The 21,246-nt window shown below is 51.7% G+C and overlaps 1 protein-coding gene across 2 annotated transcripts in view; it reads right to left on the bottom strand.

The window, feature by feature from the left end:
- The window catches only part of LOC141095857 (KAT8 regulatory NSL complex subunit 1-like), a 74,657-nt gene extending 63,725 nt beyond the window's left edge, over positions 1-10,932 (bottom strand). Inside the window, exon 1 of one of the 2 annotated variants that reach the window (XM_073582223.1) lies at positions 10,080-10,932. In XM_073582223.1, the coding sequence (XP_073438324.1) occupies positions 10,080-10,708 (629 nt within the window). In that variant the 5' untranslated portion in view covers positions 10,709-10,932. The remainder of the gene's footprint in view (positions 1-10,079) is intronic. The other variant, XM_073582222.1, reaches the window with a different exon arrangement.
- Positions 10,933-21,246: the final 10,314 nt, after the last annotated feature.

The raw sequence follows: 21,246 nt of genomic DNA on the forward strand, positions 1-21,246 counted from the left end.
CATATGCCCCCGTATACTGGCAGTGCACACACTCACCCCCGGTCCCGCAGTGCATATACCCCTGTATACTGTCAGTGCTCACGCTCACCCCCGGTCCCGCAGTGCATATACCCCTGTATACTGTCAGTGCTCACGCTCACCCCCGGTCCCGCAGTGCATATGCCCCCGTATACTGGCAGTGCACACACTCACCCCCGGTCCCGCAGTGCATATACCCCTGTATACTGGCAGTGCTCACACTCACCCCCGGTCCCGCAGTGCATATGCCCCTGTATACTAGCAGTGCTCACCCTCACCCCCGGTCCCGCAGTGCATATGCCCCTGTATACTAGCAGTGCACACACTCACCCCCGGTCCCGCAGTGCATATGCCCCTGTATACTAGCAGTGCACACACTCACCCCCGGTCCCGCAGTGCATATGCCCCCGTATACTGGCAGTGCACACACTCACCCCCGGTCCCGCAGTGCATATACCCCTGTATACTGGCAGTGCTCACACTCACCCCCGGTCCCGCAGTGCATATGCCCCTGTATACTAGCAGTGCTCACACTCACCCCCGGTCCCGCAGTGCATATGCCCCTGTATACTAGCAGTGCACACACTCACCCCCGGTCCTGCAGTGCATATGCCCCCGTATACTGGCAGTGCTCACACTCACCCCCGGTCCCGCAGTGCATATGCCCCCGTATACTGGCAGTGTACACACTCACCCCCGGTCCCGCAGTGCATATGCCCCTGTATACTAGCAGTGCACACACTCACCCCCGGTCCTGCAGTGCATATGCCCCTTTATACTGGCAGTGCTCACACTCACACCCGGTCCTGCATTGTAGATGCCCCTGTATACTAGCAGTGCACACACTCACCCCCGGTCCTGCAGTGCATATGCCCCTGTATACTGGCAGTGCTCACACTCACCCCCGGTCCTGCAGTGCATACCGCCCTGTATAGTATCAGTGCTCACACTCACCCCCGGTCCTGCAGCGCATATGCCCCTATATACTGGCAGTGCTCACACTCACCCCCGGTCCTGCAGTGCATATGCCCCTGTATACTGGCAGTGCTCACACTTACCCCCGGTCCTGCAGTGAATACTCCCCCTGTATAGTATCTGTGCTCACACTCACCCCCGGTCCTGCAGTGCACACACCCCTGTATACTAGCAGTGAACACACTCACCCCCGGTCCTGCAGCGCATACTCCCCTGTATACTGGCAGTGCTCACACTCACCCCCGGTCCTGCAGTGCATATGCCCCTGTATACTGGCAGTGTACACACTCACCCCCGGTCCCGCAGTGCATATGCCCCTGTATACTAGCAGTGCACACACTCACCCCCGGTCCCGCAGTGCATATGCCGCTGTATACTGGCAGTGCACACACTCACCCCCGGTCCTGCAGTGCATATGCCCTTCATACTGGCAGTGCTCAGACTCACCCCCGGTCCTGCAGTGCATATGCCCCTGTATACTAGCAGTGCACACACTCACCCCCGGTCCTGCAGTGCATATGCCCCTGTATACTAGCAGTGCACACACTCACCCCCCGGTCCTGCAGTGCATATGCCCCTGTATACTAGCAGTGCACACCAGGGCTGTGGAGTCGGAGTCGTGGAGTCGGTGCTCATTTTGGTGGAGTCGGAGTTGGAGTCGGTATAAAATGGACCGACTCCTAAAATATATAATAAATTGGGTACAGTAGTTCAATGCAGAATGTGCTGAATATTTTTTCATATGAGTTTGGGAAAGTTATGAAATGTTCTATAAATGGCTGTTCTATTCCTGATCTAAGGCTACATTCACACACAGCGTTTTTCCTGTGTTTTTTGAGGATACGTTTTTCAGCTGCAAAAGCTGATCATCTTTTTAAAAAACTGCATCACCTGAAAGGTTTTTGAGCTCATAGATAATGTTACTCAATAGCAAAAGCAGATTAGAAATCTGCTCTATCCATTTATCCATATCTGTCTATCCATATCGTATCTGTACCAAAAAGAATGAAAACCGGGTAGTACACCAATATATATTCTGTTCTAAATATCTTGATTATTGGATCATAAAAATGATTAAATTTCTGAGGTTCACATTGTACTACAATAAATTTTTCACTTAAATATAAGCAATATGTGTGGGAGTCGGAGTCGTGGAGTCGGTGTAAGGGAAATTGAGGAGTCGGAGTCGCAGGTTTGGCTTACCGACTCCACAGCCCTGGTGCACACACTCACCCCCGGTCCTGCAGTGCATATGCCCCTATATACTGGCAGTGCTCACACTCACCCCCGGTCCTGCAGTGCATATGCCCCTGTATACTGGCAGTGCTCACACTCACCCCTGGTCCTGCAGTGAATACTCCCCTGTATAGTATCAGTGCTCACACTCACCCCCGGACCTGCAGTGCATACTCCCCTGTATACTAGCAGTGCACACACTCACCCCAGGTCCTGCAGCGCATACTCCCCTGTATACTGGCAGTGCTCACACTCACCCCCGGTCCTGCAGTGCATATGCCCCTGTATACTGGCAGTGCTCACACTCACCCCAGGTCCTGCAGTGCATACTCCCCTGTATACTGGCAGTGCACACGCCCCTGTATACTAGCAGTGAACACACTCACCCCCAGTCCTGCAGCGCATACTCCCCTGTATACTGGCAGTGCTCACACTCACCCCCGGTCCCGCAGTGCATATGCCCCTTTATACTGGCAGTGCACACACTCACCCCCGGTCCTGCAGTGCATATGCCCCTTTATACTGGCAGTGCTCACACTCACCCCCGGTCCTGCAGTGCATATGCCCCTGTATACTAGCAGTGCACACACTCACCCCCGGTCCCGCAGTGCATATGCCCCCGTATACTAGCAGTGCACACACTCACCCCCGGTCCCGCAGTGCATATACCCCTGTATACTGTCAGTGCTCACGCTCACCCCCGGTCCCGCAGTGCATATGCCCCTGTATACTAGCAGTGCACACACTCACCCCCGGTCCCGCAGTGCATATGCCCCCGTATACTGGCAGTGCACACACTCACCCCCGGTCCCGCAGTGCATATACCCCTGTATACTGTCAGTGCTCACGCTCACCCCCGGTCCCGCAGTGCATATACCCCTGTATACTGTCAGTGCTCACGCTCACCCCCGGTCCCGCAGTGCATATGCCCCCGTATACTGGCAGTGCACACACTCACCCCCGGTCCCGCAGTGCATATACCCCTGTATACTGGCAGTGCTCACACTCACCCCCGGTCCCGCAGTGCATATGCCCCTGTATACTAGCAGTGCTCACCCTCACCCCCGGTCCCGCAGTGCATATGCCCCTGTATACTAGCAGTGCACACACTCACCCCCGGTCCCGCAGTGCATATGCCCCTGTATACTAGCAGTGCACACACTCACCCCCGGTCCCGCAGTGCATATGCCCCCGTATACTGGCAGTGCACACACTCACCCCCGGTCCCGCAGTGCATATACCCCTGTATACTGGCAGTGCTCACACTCACCCCCGGTCCCGCAGTGCATATGCCCCTGTATACTAGCAGTGCTCACACTCACCCCCGGTCCCGCAGTGCATATGCCCCTGTATACTAGCAGTGCACACACTCACCCCCGGTCCTGCAGTGCATATGCCCCCGTATACTGGCAGTGCTCACACTCACCCCCGGTCCCGCAGTGCATATGCCCCCGTATACTGGCAGTGTACACACTCACCCCCGGTCCCGCAGTGCATATGCCCCTGTATACTAGCAGTGCACACACTCACCCCCGGTCCTGCAGTGCATATGCCCCTTTATACTGGCAGTGCTCACACTCACACCCGGTCCTGCATTGTAGATGCCCCTGTATACTAGCAGTGCACACACTCACCCCCGGTCCTGCAGTGCATATGCCCCTGTATACTGGCAGTGCTCACACTCACCCCCGGTCCTGCAGTGCATACCGCCCTGTATAGTATCAGTGCTCACACTCACCCCCGGTCCTGCAGCGCATATGCCCCTATATACTGGCAGTGCTCACACTCACCCCCGGTCCTGCAGTGCATATGCCCCTGTATACTGGCAGTGCTCACACTTACCCCCGGTCCTGCAGTGAATACTCCCCCTGTATAGTATCTGTGCTCACACTCACCCCCGGTCCTGCAGTGCACACACCCCTGTATACTAGCAGTGAACACACTCACCCCCGGTCCTGCAGCGCATACTCCCCTGTATACTGGCAGTGCTCACACTCACCCCCGGTCCTGCAGTGCATATGCCCCTGTATACTGGCAGTGTACACACTCACCCCCGGTCCCGCAGTGCATATGCCCCTGTATACTAGCAGTGCACACACTCACCCCCGGTCCCGCAGTGCATATGCCGCTGTATACTGGCAGTGCACACACTCACCCCCGGTCCTGCAGTGCATATGCCCTTCATACTGGCAGTGCTCAGACTCACCCCCGGTCCTGCAGTGCATATGCCCCTGTATACTAGCAGTGCACACACTCACCCCCGGTCCTGCAGTGCATATGCCCCTGTATACTAGCAGTGCACACACTCACCCCCCGGTCCTGCAGTGCATATGCCCCTGTATACTAGCAGTGCACACCAGGGCTGTGGAGTCGGAGTCGTGGAGTCGGTGCTCATTTTGGTGGAGTCGGAGTTGGAGTCGGTATAAAATGGACCGACTCCTAAAATATATAATAAATTGGGTACAGTAGTTCAATGCAGAATGTGCTGAATATTTTTTCATATGAGTTTGGGAAAGTTATGAAATGTTCTATAAATGGCTGTTCTATTCCTGATCTAAGGCTACATTCACACACAGCGTTTTTCCTGTGTTTTTTGAGGATACGTTTTTCAGCTGCAAAAGCTGATCATCTTTTTAAAAAACTGCATCACCTGAAAGGTTTTTGAGCTCATAGATAATGTTACTCAATAGCAAAAGCAGATTAGAAATCTGCTCTATCCATTTATCCATATCTGTCTATCCATATCGTATCTGTACCAAAAAGAATGAAAACCGGGTAGTACACCAATATATATTCTGTTCTAAATATCTTGATTATTGGATCATAAAAATGATTAAATTTCTGAGGTTCACATTGTACTACAATAAATTTTTCACTTAAATATAAGCAATATGTGTGGGAGTCGGAGTCGTGGAGTCGGTGTAAGGGAAATTGAGGAGTCGGAGTCGCAGGTTTGGCTTACCGACTCCACAGCCCTGGTGCACACACTCACCCCCGGTCCTGCAGTGCATATGCCCCTATATACTGGCAGTGCTCACACTCACCCCCGGTCCTGCAGTGCATATGCCCCTGTATACTGGCAGTGCTCACACTCACCCCTGGTCCTGCAGTGAATACTCCCCTGTATAGTATCAGTGCTCACACTCACCCCCGGACCTGCAGTGCATACTCCCCTGTATACTAGCAGTGCACACACTCACCCCAGGTCCTGCAGCGCATACTCCCCTGTATACTGGCAGTGCTCACACTCACCCCCGGTCCTGCAGTGCATATGCCCCTGTATACTGGCAGTGCTCACACTCACCCCAGGTCCTGCAGTGCATACTCCCCTGTATACTGGCAGTGCACACGCCCCTGTATACTAGCAGTGAACACACTCACCCCCAGTCCTGCAGCGCATACTCCCCTGTATACTGGCAGTGCTCACACTCACCCCCGGTCCCGCAGTGCATATGCCCCTTTATACTGGCAGTGCACACACTCACCCCCGGTCCTGCAGTGCATATGCCCCTTTATACTGGCAGTGCTCACACTCACCCCCGGTCCTGCAGTGCATATGCCCCTGTATACTAGCAGTGCACACACTCACTCCCGGTCCCGCAGTGCATATGCCCCTGTATACTAGCAGTGCACACACTCACCCCCGGTCCCGCAGTGCATATGCCCCTGTATACTAGCAGTGCACACTCACCCCCGGTCCCGCAGTGCATATGCCCCTGTATACTGGCAGTGCTCACGCTCACCCCCGGTCCCGCAGTGCATATGCCCCTGTATACTGGCAGTGCACACACTCACCCCCGGTCCTGCAGTGCATATACACCCGTATACTGGCAGTGCTCACACTCACCCCCGGTCCCGCAGTGCATATACCCCTGTATACTGGCAGTGCTCACACTCACCCCCGGTCCCGCAGTGCATATGCCCCTGTATACTAGCAGTGCTCACACTCACCCCCGGTCCCGCAGTGCATATGCCCCTGTATACTAGCAGTGCACACACTCACCCCCGGTCCTGCAGTGCATATGCCCCCGTATACTGGCAGTGCTCACACTCACCCCCGGTCCCGCAGTGCATATGCCCCTGTATACTAGCAGTGCACACACTCACCCCCGGTCCTGCAGTGCATATGCCCCTGTATACTGGCAGTGCTCACACTCACCCCCGGTCCTGCAGTGCATATGCCCCTGTATACTGGCAGTGCTCACACTCACCCCCGGTCCTGCAGTGCATACTCCCCTGTATAATATCAGTGCACACACTCACCCCAGGTCCTGCAGCGAATATGCCCCTGTATACTGGCAGTGCTCACACTCACCCCCGGTCCTGCAGTGCATACCGCCCTGTATAGTATCAGTGCTCACACTCACCCCCGGTCCTGCAGCGCATATGCCCCTATATACTGGCAGTGCTCACACTCACCCCCGGTCCTGCAGTGCATATGCCCCTGTATACTGGCAGTGCTCACACTCACCCCCGGTCCTGCAGTGAATACTCCCCCTGTATAGTATCTGTGCTCACACTCACCCCCGGTCCTGCAGTGCACACACCCCTGTATACTAGAAGTGAACACACTCACCCCCGGTCCTGCAGCGCATACTCCCCTGTATACTGGCAGTGCTCACACTCACCCCCGGTCCTGCAGTGCATATGCCCCTGTATACTGGCAGTGTACACACTCACCCCCGGTCCCGCAGTGCATATGCCCCTGTATACTAGCAGTGCACACACTCACCCCCGGTCCCGCAGTGCATATGCCGCTGTATACTGGCAGTGCACACACTCACCCCCGGTCCTGCAGTGCATACTCCCCTGTATAATATCAGTGCACACACTCACCCCAGGTCCTGCAGCGAATATGCCCCTGTATACTGGCAGTGCTCACACTCACCCCCGGTCCTGCAGTGCATACCGCCCTGTATAGTATCAGTGCTCACACTCACCCCCGGTCCTGCAGCGCATATGCCCCTATATACTGGCAGTGCTCACACTCACCCCCGGTCCTGCAGTGCATATGCCCCTGTATACTGGCAGTGCTCACACTCACCCCCGGTCCTGCAGTGAATACTCCCCCTGTATAGTATCTGTGCTCACACTCACCCCCGGTCCTGCAGTGCACACACCCCTGTATACTAGAAGTGAACACACTCACCCCCGGTCCTGCAGCGCATACTCCCCTGTATACTGGCAGTGCTCACACTCACCCCCGGTCCTGCAGTGCATATGCCCCTGTATACTGGCAGTGTACACACTCACCCCCGGTCCCGCAGTGCATATGCCCCTGTATACTAGCAGTGCACACACTCACCCCCGGTCCCGCAGTGCATATGCCGCTGTATACTGGCAGTGCACACACTCACCCCCGGTCCTGCAGTGCATATGCCCTTCATACTGGCAGTGCTCAGACTCACCCCCGGTCCTGCAGTGCATATGCCCCTGTATACTAGCAGTGCACACACTCACCCCCGGTCCTGCAGTGCATATGCCCCTGTATACTAGCAGTGCACACACTCACCCCCCGGTCCTGCAGTGCATATGCCCCTGTATACTAGCAGTGCACACCAGGGCTGTGGAGTCGGAGTCGTGGAGTCGGTGCTCATTTTGGTGGAGTCGGAGTTGGAGTCGGTATAAAATGGACCGACTCCTAAAATATATAATAAATTGGGTACAGTAGTTCAATGCAGAATGTGCTGAATATTTTTTCATATGAGTTTGGGAAAGTTATGAAATGTTCTATAAATGGCTGTTCTATTCCTGATCTAAGGCTACATTCACACACAGCGTTTTTCCTGTGTTTTTTGAGGATACGTTTTTCAGCTGCAAAAGCTGATCATCTTTTTAAAAAACTGCATCACCTGAAAGGTTTTTGAGCTCATAGATAATGTTACTCAATAGCAAAAGCAGATTAGAAATCTGCTCTATCTATCCATATCTGTCTATCTATATCGTATCTGTACCAAAAAGAATGAAAACCGGGTAGTACACCAATATATATTCTGTTCTAAATATCTTGATTATTGGATCATAAAAATGATTAAATTTCTGAGGTTCACATTGTACTACAATAAATTTTTCACTTAAATATAAGCAATATGTGTGGGAGTCGGAGTCGTGGAGTCGGTGTAAGGGAAATTGAGGAGTCGGAGTCGCAGGTTTGGCTTACCGACTCCACAGCCCTGGTGCACACACTCACCCCCGGTCCTGCAGTGCATATGCCCCTATATACTGGCAGTGCTCACACTCACCCCCGGTCCTGCAGTGCATATGCCCCTGTATACTGGCAGTGCTCACACTCACCCCTGGTCCTGCAGTGAATACTCCCCTGTATAGTATCAGTGCTCACACTCACCCCCGGACCTGCAGTGCATACTCCCCTGTATACTAGCAGTGCACACACTCACCCCAGGTCCTGCAGCGCATACTCCCCTGTATACTGGCAGTGCTCACACTCACCCCCGGTCCTGCAGTGCATATGCCCCTGTATACTGGCAGTGCTCACACTCACCCCAGGTCCTGCAGTGCATACTCCCCTGTATACTGGCAGTGCACACGCCCCTGTATACTAGCAGTGAACACACTCACCCCCAGTCCTGCAGCGCATACTCCCCTGTATACTGGCAGTGCTCACACTCACCCCCGGTCCCGCAGTGCATATGCCCCTTTATACTGGCAGTGCACACACTCACCCCCGGTCCTGCAGTGCATATGCCCCTTTATACTGGCAGTGCTCACACTCACCCCCGGTCCTGCAGTGCATATGCCCCTGTATACTAGCAGTGCACACACTCACTCCCGGTCCCGCAGTGCATATGCCCCTGTATACTAGCAGTGCACACACTCACCCCCGGTCCCGCAGTGCATATGCCCCTGTATACTAGCAGTGCACACTCACCCCCGGTCCCGCAGTGCATATGCCCCTGTATACTAGCAGCGCACACACTCACCCCCGGTCCCGCAGTGCATATGCCCCTGTATACTGGCAGTGCTCACGCTCACCCCCGGTCCCGCAGTGCATATGCCCCTGTATACTGGCAGTGCACACACTCACCCCCGGTCCTGCAGTGCATATACACCCGTATACTGGCAGTGCTCACACTCACCCCCGGTCCCGCAGTGCATATACCCCCGTATACTAGCAGTGCTCACGCTCACCCCCGGTCCCGCAGTGCATATACCCCTGTATACTAGCAGTGCATATGCCCCTGTATACTAGCAGTGCACACACTCACCCCCGGTCCCGCAGTGCATATGCCCCCGTATACTGGCAGTGCACACACTCACCCCCGGTCCCGCAGTGCATATACCCCTGTATACTGTCAGTGCTCACGCTCACCCCCGGTCCCGCAGTGCATATGCCCCTGTATACTAGCAGTGCACACACTCACCCCCGGTCCAGCAGTGCATATGCCCCCGTATACTGGCAGTGCTCACACTCACCCCCAGTCCCGCAGTGCATATACCCCTGTATACTGGCAGTGCTCACACTCACCCCCGGTCCCGCAGTGCATATGCCCCTGTATACTGGCAGTGCTCACACTCACCCCCGGTCCCGCAGTGCATATGCCCCTGTATACTAGCAGTGCTCACACTCACCCCCGGTCCCGCAGTGCATATGCCCCTGTATACTGGCAGTGCTCACACTCACCCCCGGTCCAGCAGTGCATATGCCCCTGTATACTAGCAGTGCACACACTCACCCCCGGTCCCGCAGTGCATATGCCCCCGTATACTGGCAGTGCTCACACTCACCCCCGGTCCCGCAGTGCATATGCCCCTGTATACTAGCAGTGCTCACACTCACCCCCGGTCCCGCAGTGCATATGCCCCTGTATACTGGCAGTGCTCACACTCACCCCCGGTCCTGCAGCCGCTCCTCCGCGTTCCGGTCCCCCCGCTCTGGCAGTCTCCGCTCCTCCTCCTCGCTCCCCCGGTCCGGGCTCGCAGCCGCCCCGTCGCTCTCCCCCCCGGAGCTGCTCTCGGTGGCGTCGGAGTCGAATCCTCCCTGCGCCGCCCGCAGCCGGGCCGTGGAGCTGCTCGCCAGGCGGTCCAGCTCCGTGTGCCGAGAGGCCGGCAGCCCCGCGGGCCCCCGCTCCGCCAGCAGCTCCACCAGGCCGGCCAGCTGCTGCCGGACGTGCCGCTCCACCTGCTTGGCCTGGATCACCTGCAGCCGCCGGCACAGCCTGCGCGCCCGGGCCCCGAGCTCCTGCTGCCGGCCGGACATGCGGGCCGCCCTCCGCGCCGCACACAGGGCCCCGGGCTCCGCCGCATCCCCGCCGGGCCTGTCCGGGGCCCCCCGGCTCTTCCCCTCCTTGCCGCCCCCGTTGTGCAGGAGGAGGCCGCTCCTCTGGGCCCGGCCCGCCCCGTTCAGCTCCGGCCTCCACACGGGCAGGCCGCGCTCGGTGGCCGCGGACGGGGCGCTCAGCTTCAGCCTGTGGGGGGCTTCCTGCGCGGCTCCAGTCAGCGCCGGGGCCATGTCCGCCATGCAGGGCGCTCCGGAGGGGGGCGGCACAGTCACGGCTCCGGGGGGCCCGGGCTCTTCATGGCCCGGCCGCCGGGGGGTCTCTCTCCTCAACCCTCCGGCACTCAAGGCGCTAGCTCGCGGCCGCGTCTCCTCAGAAGGCCCGAAGCGCGACGACGGCAGAGGCCTCCTCCCCGGCACCCGGGCAGCCAGGGGAACAAAGCTCCTTTACTCCTCCCCCCGCCTCCTCCTCCATTGCGCGCTTACCCCGCCCGCCGCCATCTTGTGCCGTGCCTGTCACTCCGCGCCCCGGAGCGTACCACCGCACTCGGCGCTGAAGACGGTGCTCCTCAGTGCCCCCGTCACTATCCCTTTCCGTTAACCGCTGCTTAACCGAATATGTACGTGTGACTGATAATATCTGTGGATAAAACAAAATGGAAGAAATTAAAAAAGCAAAACAATTATCCACCCCTCCTCTCTGCAGCAACTTGGTACAGTCCACCACGACTGAGGCGGCGACGACCTCTGTTGCGCACTAGGCTAATTCTCTCTTTCCCGCCTCCTTCGCCTGACAGAACGTCCCGCCCCTTGCTCTGATTGGCTGAGCTCTGCACTCCTTTGTTTCGCCTGCTTTTTTTTTTTTTTTTTTGCCCGTTCCTGGACACCGATAGGCGTGGCTTAACTCCCGCCTCCCCATCAATGTGATTGACGCGCACACCAGCCAATCAGGTGAAAGAACACAGTTCCCGCCTTTATTTCACAGGCAGCATGGTAGTCACAGCCATGAAGAGAGAGGGCTTATAATAAAATGGCCTCTCAGCCCCAGAATCTCACACAGATCAGGATTCTTTATTCTTTTTCTTCACAGCTCTCTTTATGGATTTAAATTACACTTAAATAATAAGAGTTTGGAATTCCCTTTAAGTAAAAGGGGTGGGGCTTAAAGTCAAACTCTAAAGGGCATTGGCGTGTGTTAAGCAAATAGCGCAAAAAAACTGAATTTTTTTTTTCAAAAAAAGTTTATATTGTGATGTCCTAAGAGCAGCAACTTATAGTTTCCTGTCAATGGCGCTGTGTGAGGGCTTGTCTATTGCGTGGCGAGATGTTGGTTTTCTTGGTACAATTATGGGAAACATATCACATGGCGATTACTTTTTATTGAAGGAAAAACTGCAATTTTGGAGTGTTAAAAAAGGGGCAAAAAACTCATCTGCATGTGAACATAACCTTAATGGGATTCCTGCTCCTACGGTATAATCATATAGGTTTAATGTATGTGGTTTTCCCGTCTAGCGCGCTGGTCTAGAACTTTTTTTTCCTTTTGCAGTAAATGCGGTTGTATACTGGTCAGAGAAAGGACAAAATTACGCAATTACGGCTCCTTCTCGCTAAATAGTGTCCTACCTTATTATATATAGCGCCGTCCATTATTATATAGTGTCCTTCCTTATATAAAACACTATCACTTAATTCACACAGTGTCCATTCTTTTATTTATATATATATATATATATATAGCACCATCCTTTACTATATATAGGGTCCGTTCCTTATTATATATAGCACCGTCCATTTTTATATAGTGGTCTTCTTTATTACATATAGTGCTGTTTCTTATTACATACTGTGTGTTTCCTTGTTATGTATAGTGTCACCCCTTATTACATACAGTGCACTTCCTTATGTTTAGTGCTATCCCTTATTACATACAGTGCACTTCCTTATGTATAGTGCCACCCCTTATTACATACAGTGTCTGTAGCATCAGGTTTTCCTCCTCCCCCAGTAGGAACGCCAACTCTCTCACAGCCACAGCCCCAATCCCGCCCTTCCTTTTCCTCTTGGTGCTGCCCGGGATCTGCACACAGCTCGCTGATCCTCGGGCACTGTCTTTGGGACATATGCACGCTTCCTCCTTCTTAAAGGGACAGTGCCCGCTATCCTAAAGTGTCCCCAGCCAATGGCTGTGAGACAGTTATTACAATTATTATTTAAGGCACCTCCACCTGAGGTCCCCTGTTCTAGTTTACCTTTCAGTACCTGCCTGTGCCTCCCTGTATAGCAGCTGTATTTGTCATACCTTACTGCACTTGACATACCCATCTGAATTCCAGCTGTACCTGCCTGCACCTGCTGTGCCCACCTCTTTATCAGCCGTACCTGCCAGTGTCTGCCTGTATATCAGCCGTACCTGCCAGTGCCTGCCTGTACATCAACCTTGCTCACCTGTATACCAGCTGTGCCCGCCTGTATACCAGCCGCTCCTGTGTGCACCTGCCAGTGCATGCCTGAATTCCAGTCATCCCCACCAGCCGCTCCTGTTTCTGCCATGCCTGCCTGTACTAGCTGAACTTTCCTTTCTAGGCCATTCTAGCCTTGGAAGAAGCTACAGGTGAAACGCGCGTCGGGGCGAGAGGGTACTCTCGGTTCACCCACGGATCACTGGCCACCTTATTTCAGGTAGATATCCTGTTGCTATACTTTCCGTATATGCTTAGGTGATGGTCTTTGTTTTAGTGGTACTAACCGGGCTGTGCAATGTCTTTGGATCACTTTCCGTACCCGTACTAGTATTTATTCACTACTACGGGACCTCCCTAATTTGTTTATTCATCTTGCTAATTTATTTTATTTAGCTAGGATATTATGCCATTTTATTTGGTGTGCATACAGTGCATTTTGTCTGCTTAATTACTACTATTCATATGTATAAGCAAATTAATTTATTTAACTATTTTGGGTGTTACGCTGGTGGCCCCTTCTGGTGGTTTGTTTTTTGAGAATATGATTTGTGCCTACATTTTTAGTATATTTTCTTAGGTATTAATAAAGAATTACTTTTTTAATATCAATTTGATCATGTTTTGTGGATCTCTTCGTTAGGTCTGGGGTTTACTAACTCCTGGGCCCATTTGTTATTTATCATTCTAGCCTCCTGTCCATGGGGTTCAGCGGCCGTGCGTCCGAGGTCTGTCCTGGTATAGCACCTGGTGCTCATTTGGAGCCAAGCCTAGTCCACCATCAGGGGCTCTACTGAAAAGTCAGATATTCATTTGGTTACACCCCTCCAGGCTCTCCTCGGACCAAGGTACAGTGGTTCCACCACTCCTGTTACAGTGTCCTTCCTTATGTATCGTGAAACTCCTTATTTAAAACCGTGTCCTACCTTATGTATAGTGCCTCCCCTAACTATATACAGTGTCCTTCCTTATTTCATATAGCGCCGTCCATTATTATACAATATCCTTCCTTATTACATATAGCGCTGTCTCTTATTACATACCATGTGTTTCATTGTTATGTTTAGCCCCACCCCTTTCAACATACAGTATTCTTCCTTGTATATAGCCCACCCCTTATTACATACAGTGTCCTTCCTTATTACATATAGCGCCATCTCTTATTACATATTGTTTCCTTACTGCATATAACATATTCCTTTTTTACATACAATCTACTTTCTTATATATAGTAACATTTTTTATTCGTACAGTAATAAGTGTGATGCTTCGGGGGTTTTGGCAGCGTCCGAGAGTGGACCCTCTGGGTCGCGGAACTGAGGCCCCCGGGGCGAGCGCACCAGGTGGAACCGACCCCTATACAGGGACCGTTTGGGGCAGGCCCGTGGGGGATCAGACACCGCGACAGCTGAAACCAAGAGGGGCGGCTCAAAGGACCGGAGTGACCACAGGCAGGACTGGGAGACCGCACCGAGACCAAGGTGCGAGACGAGGAGACGTACAAAGCAACAGTAACCGAGAAGATAGGGAAGACAGGAGGACAACAGGCTAGGAAACTGGACAGGAAGGGAACCAGACACAGGGAGTGGGTCAGAACTGATGACTAGGAGACACGGACCAGCAGGACGGTGGGCGGGCAGGGCAACCAGGAGAGGCAGAGACGAAAAGGCTAGGAAGAGTATAGTGTGAGGAACTGAAATACTTTCCCAGCACAGATGACTAGTTACCTCAATTTATGTTGTATTTACATGCAATGACCTTATCTGGTGGGGGAATATGTGCCTTTCTTTCTCTGGGCAGGGGGGCCACTTGGGTTCACACCACTCCAGACTGGCCGGAGACTTCACTGGCTGTGAATTCAATTTACATTGGTTAGGGGGTTGGGAGTAGAGTTGAGAGACGTGATGGGGGAGTGCAGTTGTGTCTGGGGATCTGAAGTGAAAGGAGCAGAGTTAAGGCCGCTCCTGGAACCCATGCATGGACTATCGAACTTGGAACTAAGTTTTCTCGGGCTTCGGTCGTGAGATCTATATTCCCCTAGGAATTATCCCATGGACTATTTTTACTGACTTGTTGCTGATCCCGTGGACTGGGGGCATTACATTGGGGTCATCTACCTGGACTTACTGAAATGCTTGTATGGATACAAATAAAACTTGTTGCATCGTTAACCTGCCTAGGTGATTACTAACACCCACAACTCTAGATCTTCACATATAGGACAGGAGGAAAACCTATAGGAACCCTATAGGCGGCCAAATCAATGGACTTCACACAATAACCAGGCGTCATCCCCTTATGGGAGACGCCTGATATATCCCCTGCTGGCAGGTGATTGGCTAACCGCTAATCGGCCGCCACCCACCGCAGGGTTAACCATCAGGACGGGCGCGCGCCCGCGCCCTAGTGTGCATGTGAAGGCGGGGAGCTGCCCGGAGGCCAGGAAGAGGAGAAACACGTGAGCAGGAGGAAGGAGGGAGCGCGCGCGCCGCCGGGTGAGTGAGAGCTGCGGAGGGAGCCGGTGCCCGTGGGACGGCAGCGGCCACGGCCGCCGTTGTCACAATAAGAAGATATATAGATCCCTGGTGGTCAAGGGCAGTGAAAAGGTTAATATAAGGATCCCAGGTCATCTAGGGCAGTGAAAGGGTTAGTGTAAGCATCTCTGGTGGTCTAGGGGATAAAGTAAGGATCGATGGTGGTGCAGGGAAAAAGTAAGGATCCCTGGTGGTGTAGGGCAGATCTGGATAACCTGGGGACCATGGGCCACATCCGGGCCTCTGGCTGTTCCAGTGTGGCCCGCTGACCAAGACAGCTGAAGAACTGAAAACAGTGGCAGCAACATGCCCCCACCCATCGCCTGCTGTGCCAGCTATCCCATCCTCTGGGTGCAGACACAGAATACATTGGTGGAGGAGGGACCGCCAACTCCTTCATCCACCAATCAACATGTGTGACTGAGCCAGCAGACGTCAATGATGTCACCTCACTGCATCTGCTGTATGGAGAGTCAGTGCACAGGAGCGGAGAACCAGTGCAACAAGAGCAAGGTGAAGAGGAGTTGTTATTTTTCTCACGTGTGTAAGGAATGTTTATATATAGGAGACTATGTGAGAGCTCATAGTGTATACAGGAAGCTATGTGAGAGCTCATACTGTATATAGGGGGCTATGTGGGGGCTCATACTGTATATAGGGGGCTATGTGGGGGCTCATACTGTATATAGGGGGCTATGTGGGGGCTCATACTGTATATAGGGGGCTATGTGGGGGCTCATACTGTATATAGGAGGCTATGTGAGAGCTCATACTGTATATAGGAGGCTATGTGAGAGCTCATACTGTATACAGGAAGCTATGTGAGAGCTCATACTGTATATAGGGGGCTATGTGGGGGCTCATACTGTATATAGGAGGCTATGTGAGGGTTTATACTGTATATAGGGGGCTATGTGGGGGCTCATACTGTATATAGGAGGCTATGTGAGAGCTCATACTGTATATAGGGAGCTATGTGGGGGCTCATACTGTATATAGGGGGCTATGTGGGGGCTCATACTGTATATAGGGGGCTATGTGGGGGCTCATACTGTATATAGGGGGCTATGTGGGGGCTCATACTGTATATAGGGGGCTATGTGGGGGCTCATACTGTATATAGGAGGCTATGTGAGAGCTCATACTGTATATAGGAGGCTATGTGAGAGCTCATACTGTATACAGGAAGCTATGTGAGAGCTCATACTGTATATAGGGGGCTATGTGGGGGCTCATACTGTATATAGGAGGCTATGTGAGGGTTTATACTGTATATAGGGGCTATGTGGGGGCTCATACTGTATATAGGAGGCTATGTGAGAGCTCATACTGTATATAGGGGGCTATGTGGGGGCTCATACTGTATATAGGAGGCTATGTGAGAGCTCATACTGTATACAGGAGGCTATGTGAGGGCTTATACTGTATATAGGGTGCTATGTGAGAGCTCATACTGTATATAGGGGGCTATGTGAGGGCTCATACCGTATATAGGAGGCTATGTGAGGGCTCATACTGTATATAGGAGGCTATGTGAGAGCTCATACTGTATATAGGAGGCTATGTGGGGGCTCATACTGTATATAGGGGGCTATGTGGGGGCTCATACTGTATATAGGAGGCTATGTGAGAGCTCATACTGTATATAGGGGGCTATGTGGGGGCTCATACTGTATATAGGGGGCTATGTGAGAGCTCATACTGTATATAGGGGACTATGTGGGGGCTCATACTGTATATAGGGGGCTATGTGGGGATCATACTGTATATAGGAGGCTATGTGGGGGATCATGCTGTATATAGGAGGCTATGTGGGGGATCATACTGTATATAGGGGGCTATGTGAGGGCTCCTACTGTATAAAGGAGGCTATGTGAGGGCTTATACTGTATATAGGGTGCTATGTGAGAGCTCATACTGTATATAGGGGGCTATGTGGGGCTCATACTGTATATAGGAGGCTATGTGAGAGCTCATGCTGTATATAGGGGGCTATGTGGGGGCTCATACTGTATACAGGAGGCTATGTGAGGGCTTATACTATATATAGGGTGCTATGTGAGAGCTCATACTGTATATAGGGGGCTATGTGAGGGCTCATACCGTATATAGGAGGCTATGTGAGGGCTCATACTGTATATAGGAGGCTATGTGAGAGCTCATACTGTATATAGGAGGCTATGTGAGAGCTCATACTGTATGAAGGGGGCTATGTGAGGGCTCATACCGTAATATAGGAGGCTATGTGAGGGCTCATACCGTATATAGGAGGCTATGTGAGGGCTCATACTGTATATAGGAGGCTATGTGAGAGCTCATACTGTATACAGGAGGCTATGTGAGAGCTCATACTGTATATAGTAGGCTATGTGAGAGCTCATACTGTATATAGGAGGCTATGTGAGGGCTTATACTGTATATAGGGGCTATGTGGGAGCTTATACTGTATATAGGGGGCTATGTGAGAGCTCATACTGTATATAGGAGGCTATGTGAGAGCTCATGCTCTATATATGGGGCTATGTGAGGGCTTATACTGTATATAGGGGCTATGTGGGAGCTTATACTGTATATAGGGGGCTATGTGAGAGCTCATACTGTATATAGGAGGCTATGTGAGAGCTCATGCTGTATATAGGGGGCTATGTGAGGGCTTATACTGTATACAGGGAGGTATGTGAGAGCTCATACTGTATATAGGAGGCTATGTGAGAGCTCATACTGTATATAGGAGGCTATGTGAGGGCTTATACTGTATATAGGGGGCTATGTGGGAGCTTATACTGTATATAGGGAGGTATGTGAGAGCACATACTGTATATAGGAGGCTATGTGAGAGCTCATACTGTATATAGGAGGCTATGTGAGGGCTCATACTGTATACAGGAGACTATGTGAAGGCTTATACTGTATATAGGAGGCTATGTGAGAGCTCATACTGTATATAGGGGGCTATGTGAGAGCTCATGCTGTATACAGGAGACTATGTGAGAGCTCATACTGTATATAGGAGGCTATGTGAGAGCTCATACTGTATATAGGGGGCTATGTGAGGGCTCATACCATATATAGGAGGCTATGTGAGGGCTCATACCGTATATAGGAGGCTATGTGATGGCTCATACTGTATATAGGAGGCTATGTGAGAGCTCATACTGTATATAGGAGGCTATGTGAGAGCTCATACTGTATGCAGGGGGCTATGTGAGGGCTCATACCGTATATAGGAGGCTATGTGAGGGCTCATACCGTATATAGGAGGCTATGTGAGGGCTCATACTGTATATAGGAGGCTATGTGAGGGCTCATACTGTATATAGGAGGCTATGTGAGAGCTCATACTGTATGCAGGGGGCTATATGAGAGCTCATACTGTATACAGGAGGCTATGTGAGGGCTCATACTGTATATAGGAGGCTATGTGAGGGCTCATAATGTATATAGGAGGCTATGTGAGAGCTCATACTGTATATAGGGGGCTATGTGAGAGCTCATACTGTATACAGGAGGCTATGTGAGGGCTTATACTGTATACAGGAGGCTATGTGAGGGCTCATACTGTATATAGGGGGCTATGTGAGAGCTCATACTGTATACAGGAGGCTATGTGAGGGCTTATACTGTATACAGGAGGCTATGTGAGGGCTCATACTGTATATAGGGGGCTATGTGAGAGCTCATACTGTATACAGGAGGCTATGTGAGGGCTCATACTGTATATAGGGGGCTATGTGAAAGCTCATACTGTATACAGTACAGACCAAAAGTTTGGACACACCTTCTCATTCAAAGAGTTTTCTTTATTTTCATGACCATGAAAATTGTAGATTCACTCTGAAGGCATCAAAACTATGAATTAACACATGGGGAATTATATAATTAAAAAAAAAGTGTGAAACAACTGAAAATATGTTTTATATTCTAGGTTCTTCAAAGTAGCCACCTTTTGCTTTGATTACTGCTTTGCACACTCTTGGCATTCTCTTGATGAGCTTCAAGAGGTTGTTCATACACGGAGAGGGCAGCGCGGTACCAGAGGGACAAGCAAAGAGTAGTCAGAACGCAAGCAATGAGTCATACACGGAGATAGCAGCACAGTACAAGAGGGGCAATCAGAGAATAGTCAGGACACAGGCAATGAGTCAGAAACCAGTGGAGCAGATACACAGTACAGAATTAAGAGACAAACTCACAACAGGGGACAGAACTGGGTCAGAACCATATAAGCAAGCTAGAAGACAATCAGAAAGCACAGGCACACAGGGGTCACCACACTCGGCCAAAGGCAAAAGTATAACTGACGGGGATTGGAGTTTCCCAGGGCTATAAGAAGCTCTCCTTGAACCAAAGAGAGGCCACAATAATTAACCCCAGGCGTGAAGGTCAAAGCCTGCACTGGTCTCAAGACATTAACCCCTGATGTGCAGGTAAAAACCTGCACTGGGATCATGACAGTACCCCCCTCTCAATGGGGGGCCTCTGGACCCCCAGGCTTCCCCGGGTATTTAGTATGGAAAGCCCGAACCAGGCGATCTGCATGTACAAAGTGAGCAGGGACCCATGAGTGATCCTCTGGTCCATATCCCTTCCAGTGAACCAGGTACTGCAAGGAGCGGCACACCCGCCGAGAGTCCACAATATGTCCAAACTCATACTCCAAGTGACCCTCCACCAACACTGGAGGAGCAACAAGTCCTCCTTGACCGACCCCACGGGTTTTAACATCGATTTATGGAACACATTAGATATTTTTTAAGGAGGCGGGGAGACGCAACCTATATGCCACTGGGTTGACTATCTCCACAATCTCAAACGGACCAATGAAATTTGGTCCCAATTTAGCTGATGGTACCTTCAAGTTGATGTTGTACTGTTGTACAGTCATATGTTAAAGTTTGGGCACCCCTATTAATGTTAACCTTTTTTCTTTATAACAATTTTGGCTTTTGCAGCAGCTATTTCAGTTTCATATATCTAATAACTGATGGACTCAGTTATATTTCTGGATTCAAATGAGGTTTATTGTACTAACAGAAAATGTGCAATCTGCATTTTAACAAAATTTGACTGGTGCAAAAGTATGGGCACCCTTATCATTTTCTTGATTTGAACACTCCTAACTACTTTTTACTGACTTCCTGAAGCACTAAATTGGTTTTGTAACCTCATTGAGCTTTGAACTTCATAGCCAGGTGTATCAAATCATGAGAAAAGGTATTTAAGGTGGCCACTTGCAAGTAGTGGGGGATAATACACCTACACCGTACATATAATACACCTGTCACGGTCACGTGTGTCTGGACGCAGCGAGTACCGCAAGGCGAACCCATGACACGCGTGACCCTGGATACACCGCCTCCAGTAGGGCGAATTTAAATAATAAAACGTGCAGCTGGATACACCGCCTCCAACTGGCGAATTTAGGTAATACACGTTATATATACAGTAGTATGGAAACCCCGCCTCCAGTAAGGCGAATTTAAATAATAAAAGGGAAACCTGGCTAACAATAACAATGGTGGGCCCTGCGATAGGGAATAGGGACGTGGAGACCTCCTGCACTCCCCTGAGCCAGTGTCCCTGCACTCCTAACGTTCCCTATGCTGGTTCCGCACCGGGCGACGCACGCGTACCTCAAACCCTGACTCGCCCTGCACCTAAACCCTCACTAGGGAATTGGTCGGTGCGGAAACTAATCCCACCACTGCACTAAACACACACAAGGGAAAATGACAATACAGGGGAAACACCACTTAGCTTTGCTCTGTTGCGTACGCTCCTAGCA

Source organism: Dendrobates tinctorius, unplaced genomic scaffold, assembly GCF_039654945.1.
Source record: "Dendrobates tinctorius isolate UK_male_01 unplaced genomic scaffold, ASM3965494v1 ptg000070l, whole genome shotgun sequence".
Classification (NCBI taxonomy): Eukaryota; Metazoa; Chordata; class Amphibia; order Anura; family Dendrobatidae; genus Dendrobates; species Dendrobates tinctorius.